Below are 7,307 nucleotides of genomic sequence, written 5' to 3' on the forward strand. Positions count from 1 at the left end.
GTAATTTTTTGATCCTCATAAATAATTTTATAAAATAACAAACAGACGCCAGTGAAACCTTGATGCTGCTCTACCCTAACCCTAAGCCACTGAATATCACAGTCAAGCGAATTGCAAACCCTCCTATATTTCATGATCATAGTGGAAAAATAAAAACTGTTCAACCAGGTTTAAGGGTATTTTAAAATTCTCTACTAAAAAGAGGAACGGGATCTCTACAGCAATGCCTGGTTTTCATAATGTAAGCTGAATCTGACCTTACCTCTGAAGGTGACACTAGCCAGAGGGTCTGAGTGTCTCAGGTTGTTCGCTCGCTGAAGAACGCAGCGCAGCATGGCTGAAACCTCACCAAACTCCTGAAATCTGTGATGCCCGAGGAACTCACTCACAGAAGGAGGACGCAGGTGATCAGTTCAGAAAATAAACCAAGTGAGCGAGATCCGGAGACGGGTAAAAACAAATATAAAATACAACAAAACATCAACTCTTTCTTAAATGATTGGTCCTTGTTTAGTCCCAGCAACACAAAATCAAGATGTGAAAAAATGTATCCAAATTTTTGCCTTACTTTGTCTCATAGTAGCATGTCTGATACTTCAAATTAAACCTGTTAAGTTCCTTCACAAAAGCTACTTCTGTCTCTTTCTGAGTCTCTGCAAAATGCATAGAGAAAGAGGACAACGAGTGAGCATGTCGGGAAAAGACACACACCTCACATAAAGAGGAAATCTCCACATTTCCTGTTCTCTTTTCCTCTCCTGTCTCCTGGCTATTTTCCTATCTTACCCAAATTTTTGACTCTCAGCTTGGAAGCACATTGTCTTCCCCGCGCTCCTCTTCACACCTCTACCTTATTTGGTCAATTTCATTAGCAGATTCATTGCTGTCTGGTGTTTTCAACAAACTTTCAATCTCTTATAATTCCGTAATTAGACTCTAAAAGGGAAGGAAAAATTCTTCAGACATCTTTCTAAACTATAGCTCGAAAAAGAACTGCATCCGTACTGGTGAATTCATCTGCCCAGGTTCAAGTCAAGATGGAATTTAGTAGTTCAGGGATGTAGGAACCCAGACCCAAGAAAAATGTAAGAATGTTACAAAGGTCTTTTGGGGAAACTTTAGGGCTGCTGAGGTAAGATGTGATGCTTAGTCCCACAGCGCGCACTGATGCATGAACGTGTACAGGGAGACAGCACCACCTGCAGACAATAATGAGTGGGATATGCTTTGTGTGTGTGTGTGTGTGTGTGTGTGTGTGTGTGTGTGTGTGTGTGTGTGTGTGTATGTGTGTGTGTGTGTGTGTGTGTGTGTGTGTGTGTGTGTGTGTGTGTGTGTGTGTGTGTGTGTGTGTGTGTGTGTGTGTGTGTGTGTGTGTGTGTGTGTGTGTGTGTGTGTGTGTGTGTGTGTGTATGCTCGTGCCTGGGCTTTCCAGTTGTTATAGCTAGTAGATAAGGAGATTTGGAGGCGGAATGAGGAGGTACAGAAGTGTATACAGCGAAAGAGGTTAGCTAAGACACTGTGTGGGACACTAAGTGGGACACTGAGAGGACTGAGGAGAGTACAGGGAGATGCAGCTTAAGGTGAAAGTAGTGGTAGCAAAGGCCAAACAAGGGGCTTAAGATGACTTGTTTGCTAGGTTGGACAGTAAGGAGGGAGAGACCGATCTACACAGGTTGGCAAGACAGAGAGACAGAGATGGGAAGGACGTGCAGCAGGTTAGGGTGATTAAAGATAGGGATGGAAGTGTATTGACAGGTGCCAGTAGTGTGATGGGAAGATGGAAAGAGTACTTTGAAAAGTTGATGAACAAGGAAAATGAGAGAAAACAAAGACTAGAAGGGGTGGCTGTTGTGGAACAGGAAGTAGCAAAGATTAGTCAGGATGAAGTGAGGAGGGCATAGAAGAGGATGAAGAGTGGAAAGGCAGTCGGCCCTGATGATATACCTGTGGAGCAATGGAAGTGTCTAGGAGAGGTGGCAGTAGAGTTTCTGACTGGGTTGTTCAACAGGATCTTAGATAGTGAGAAGATGCCTGAGGAATGGAGGAGAAATGTGCTGGTGCCCATTTTTAAGAACAAGGGAGATGTGCAGTGTGGTGGCAACTACAGAGGAATAAAGCTGATGAGCCATACAATAAAGTAATGGGAAAGAGCAGTTGAATCTAGACTAAGGGCAGAAGTGAGGAAGAGGAAGACCATAGATGAGGTTTATGGATGTAGTGAAAGAGGTAATGAAGGTAGTTGAAGGAGAGAAGAGGATTCAGAAGACAGGGTTAGATGGAGGCAACTGATTTATTGTGGTGACCCCTGAAGAGAAAAGCCGAAAGGAGAAGAAGAATATAACACTCTAAATTGAAACACATTTTGGTGCATGAATACACACACAGTAAAAGTCTCTCACAATATTTTCACATTTCTGTCATTGTAATGTTTCCAAGCGCAGCATACTTGACATGTTTTCTGTCTTCCTAGCACCCTAAACAATGTCTTCATCTACAGTGGATAACTCAAAAACAATGGCCGCTATGTAGTTAGAAAACAGACACATTTCTGGTGACAGCCTGAGGTTACTGCCTGGATGTTTCATAGAGGCAACACGTGTTGGTGCATGTTTGGTTACAAATTGAAATATAATGAATAAATGATTGCACATAATCACACACACACACACACACACACACACACACACACACACACACACACACACACACACAAATCCTGCTTATATTGAATCAGGGTGTGGTCTTCATCTCATGGGCAAAATCCATCCGCTAAACTGGATATGGTGATGTAGTTCTCCTGTGTCAGACCTATTGTAAGTATAATTAGAATCGTGACAGTCTTTCTAAGTTAGTGATTAATCAATTTTAATTCCTCATCTTTGATCTGAAGGTGACAAAGATCTCCATATAATCAGTGATGCGCTTTCCTCCTACTATGTGATGTAAATAGTCATTAAACTGATTTAATTTAAAGAATTAACATTCTGCAAATAATATTCCCCTGCTTGTCTTTATGCAGATGACATTAGTGACCACTACTTCTTTGCAACAATAAGATTCGAGTAAAATTCAAAAAATCAAACATGACATGATTCAGTTTTTTTCCTTGACCTTCATTACATTTACGTATTTGGAAAATATATCAAATAAAATTATTTGTTTGGTTAAACTGCTCAGAAATATGTCAACAAGTATTTTCCTTTCAAAAGTACGAAACTAATGCTTTTCTCCATGTATTGTGTAGAACTCACAAAACATTACACAAAAAGGATGAAATGTTTGTTTGGTTTAAAGAACATTTCATTGCCTGGGGTTTCTTGTTTGAGTCTGTAAACATTGATCTTGATAATTCCGTCTCAGCTTTTTCTGACAGTCCGGTTTTGGTTAGTCGCTAATTTACTTGTTCAACTATATGTTTTTGTCAGAGTACCTTTTAAGTGAAAACTAGTGAATTTTTATCCATCAATAATGTTTCGTCCCATTTTCATTCTGTTTTCAAAAACAGTGCTGTAGAACTACAGCTGGCTTAAAGGTAGTGAATTATTTTATAGAATTTTAGATGAACAGCATTGTATGTATAATGACTTTTTATTGACCTATCTAAACATTTTGAGATTGTGGATTACAACATTATGAAACAAAGACTAAGTGACGAGTCAGTACAATTTACGTAATGGTTTCAAAACTATCAATTGTTATATCTAAGGATGTATCCCAAAGGATCTGGGATCTCTTTTATTCATTCATTCATTTTCTTATCCACTTCTTTCACTTCTGAGGGTCACTGTAGTGAACTTTTTGGAGGTGGGAGGAAGTCTGGGAACCTGGAGAGAACCCATCTACACACTGCATAGAAATGACTCAAATCCGCAACCTTCTAGTTGTGAGGCGACAGCACTACCCACTACGCCACTGTGCCGCCCTGGATCTCTTTAATTCACCTTATATTCTCTCAATATAAGGTGAGAGAATGGTTCCGCCTATATGCAGATGACACTGAGATATATTCTGCTGCAGGTACAGAAAACACAAATTTTCTCCATCTGTGGTTAGCATTTGAAACTGTACAATGTAACCTGTGTGATTGGAAACTTCCAAAACAAAACCTGCATTGTTTTCTAAAGGCCTCGTGATCTTCCGGCCATTAATACTACTGTATACAGTAAATGGCTCTGTGACCGAGTTTTATTTCAATACAAGCATCAAGGTTTATAGGTTTAACTAATAGATGAGTCTATCTCTGTCTCTGCCTCTGCTTCTATGTGTGTGTTTGCATGCGTGTGTGTGTTTGAAAGAGAGAGAGAAAGCGAAAAAGTAGAGAGACAAATTGACGGAGCTCTCCTATCTTGCACAGAGAAACGAAGAAAAAGTCATGAGTTTATGTCACACATTTTAAGTTGAGGAAAATCCACTCTTTCTCACAATAAACTCACTCTTGACACAAAAGTGAGGAAAGGAAGTAGAATAAACAGAAAAAAACTATTTTCCAAATTTCCCAGATAGGCAATATAAGATTTAAGATATGCAATAAATTGCATATCTTAAATCTTATATTATCTGAGATATACGGGCAGAGTTCTGTGATGGTGTGACCACAGAGATGCTTTGTTAAATTAGCGTCAGCATGCTAACTCTACAACTGTGTCTCAAAACGAGTACTGAATGAGAATCTTCACGGATTTCTATTTCTATAATTAACCCACCCAGTTTGAGAGTATAAGTGAATTTTTGTTAAAGTACAACAAGATTTGAGCCCTCAGATTTTGATTTCAATCATGAAGCAATGATTTCAAACGGCTTTGAAATCCCTTTCAAAATAAATGTATGCTCTCTGAAGAAACAGCAATAAGAATAGAATGGAATTTTGTATTTAGGATTCAAAATTTGGTGTTTGTTTTACTGGCAATGCCATCCTGATGACAAATTTTTGAAGTTCTTTTTAGTCTCATTTTGGCTTAATTGATTCTGGGATGATCCAGTATGGACTACATTGGTGACTATAAACCTATGCTTTTTCGGGCGACTACTAGTCTGACAAACCCAGAGTGTGTGTGAGAGCGACAGAGAGGCGGATGGCCCCAAAGGATAAACTGTCAAAGGGAAAGAATGAAAGGCAATGCAAACACATTCATGCTTTACTGGAGATACACACACCTCCTCATAACAGTACAGCCGGGAATAACATCCCATGTCTTGCTTGACTCCTGGTTTCCCCATCACTTATGCCTCTCTCTCTAACACTCTCTGCAACCCACCCTGGACACACCGGAAGTCATGACAGACCGGCCAAGTCCTTCCAATAATAACCTCAGCTGTTGTAGGGAGAAGGAGGGGTTCAGTGTTTCAATCATCATGAACCATATCTCTTCTTCTCAGCTGTCTCTCTTTGTCTTGACTTTACTCAGAATCTCTTTCCTTTCTCACAGGGTGTCACAAAACACAACCACACCACCCCTACCTTCGTAGGTGACAGTGCAGTAGGCATCGCTGATGTCATCGTCTGGTGTTTGGAGACGCTCTGCACACAGAATAAACACACGCAGCATGGCTCACGAACACTTGAAGAGGTCTGTCAAATCCTACTGACAGATGGTGGAGGGTCCATGTAGTCAGTTCATCCCAAGATCAATGAGGAGAGAAGGGTGGGTGAGGGTGAACAGGGACGGAGAGAGAAACTGATAGAGCTGCAGATCTCAGCTGTCTGGCTCGTCCCTACTCTGTCTCTCTCTCTCTCTCTCTCTCACACACACACACACACAGAGCAACCATGGTACTGTGGCTGACTCATGCACACACACACACACACACACACACACACACACACACACACACACACATACACATGCACACAGAGTGTTCCTTTACTCACTCCAGGCTTGAACGGCCAGACACATGAACACACATGCACGTGATCACGCACGCGCACACGCACACATGCACACGCACACGCACACGCACACACACACAGACACAGATCACACAAGTCTGATCAGAAACAAACTGATGTCCTTAACCAACAAATGAGGGGATCTCTCTCTTTCTCGAGCACACACACACACACACACACACACACCCATGCAGGCACACATACACACACACACACATAGAGGGTAGTAGTTTTGGAGAGAAAATGTTCTTGTTGATGCAGATTGAGAGAACGTGAAGGTACAGTTTTATCTTAAAACTTTTAATGTATGTGTTTCTTATAATCCAGACATTTTCTAAAGACTCACCAGCTGATCCAACCTAATGCTACATGTGCACTGAAAATAATCATGGTTTACGTCTATAAATAATTTTAATATTGTTTAACTTATCCGTAATTTATTATTTGGACTATAATTATCAACATTACTGCCGTACCTCACTGAACAGCATCTCGTGCTCGCTCTCTGTTTCTATTTCAGCTCAACCTGTAAGAGAGCACCGACCTGGAGAAGGGATCTGCTCTGAGGTTTCTGCCTATAAAAAGACAGTTTTTTCTCTCCACTGTCTCAAAGTGCTTGCTCATCGGAAGCTATCAAAAATACATCAGCAGACGAATAGTAAGAAATGACTCAGGATGTGACTGCAGACTGGTCACAATGGAAATAAAACCTGCACTCAGGATCACAACAGTCAGCGGTAAATGAAATCTTATCATGTCCTAAACAGTAACAGGTTGTCTTTTCAAGTAATTTATAGGATTATTGCAGTACCATGTTTTCAATACTGTGGCTCAACACATCATCTTTGGAACTGGCATGAATGCACTAAACGTACAATTTGAAATAGATGCTTTTTGCACTGTATGTTTTACTGTCACCCTAAAAACACAGTGATCTACTGTATGTTTAGCTGCTGACTTTTTTGTATCCTGGAAACTCAGCATCATGTGACAAAAGATACTTTATTTAACATTACAGCCATAGCCAGTTAGGACATATAGGTCATCTGACAAATGTTTTGGGAATTACATGAAACATCTTTCAGTCAAAATAATCTGTAATTCAATATTACAAATTTGGTTTTTAAAACCCTCCATCTGTCAAAGTCCCTCTGATAAATAATGACTTTAATAAAGGCTTTTAATAGAATAAAGAAAGAGAAAGGGCATTGAAGTAATTTGAAATATTTAAAATTATGTGACCTGGACATTTGATTAAGGTTCATCTCATGGTTCACACACAAATGTTTTCTTTTTTACACTAAAGTCAATGTTATAATTGAAAAAAATGTCCTATGAGTTCATGTTCACTCATAAATGGAGGTCATGATCAGACGGTGTTGGAGGTGGGGGAAGAGGGGGAATTTCTGTTGCTTTTCTA

At 40.1% G+C, this 7,307-nt stretch overlaps 1 protein-coding gene across 4 annotated transcripts in view; it reads right to left on the reverse strand.

Annotated features, from left to right (window-relative positions):
• Positions 1–5,631, reverse strand: part of dysf (dysferlin, limb girdle muscular dystrophy 2B (autosomal recessive)) — a 61,690-nt gene extending 56,059 nt beyond the window's left edge. For 2 of the 4 annotated variants that reach the window (XM_068307598.1, XM_068307596.1), the window contains exon 1: positions 263–669. In XM_068307598.1, the coding sequence (XP_068163699.1) occupies positions 263–335 (73 nt within the window). In that variant the 5' untranslated portion in view covers positions 336–669. Of the gene's footprint in view, positions 1–262; positions 670–5,458 lie in introns of those variants that run through there. The other 2 variants (XM_068307593.1, XM_068307597.1) reach the window with 2 other exon arrangements.
• Between the last annotated feature and the right edge of the window lie 1,676 nt (positions 5,632–7,307).

Source organism: Antennarius striatus, chromosome 23 (assembly GCF_040054535.1).
Source record: "Antennarius striatus isolate MH-2024 chromosome 23, ASM4005453v1, whole genome shotgun sequence".
Lineage (NCBI taxonomy): Eukaryota > Metazoa > Chordata > Actinopteri > Lophiiformes > Antennariidae > Antennarius > Antennarius striatus.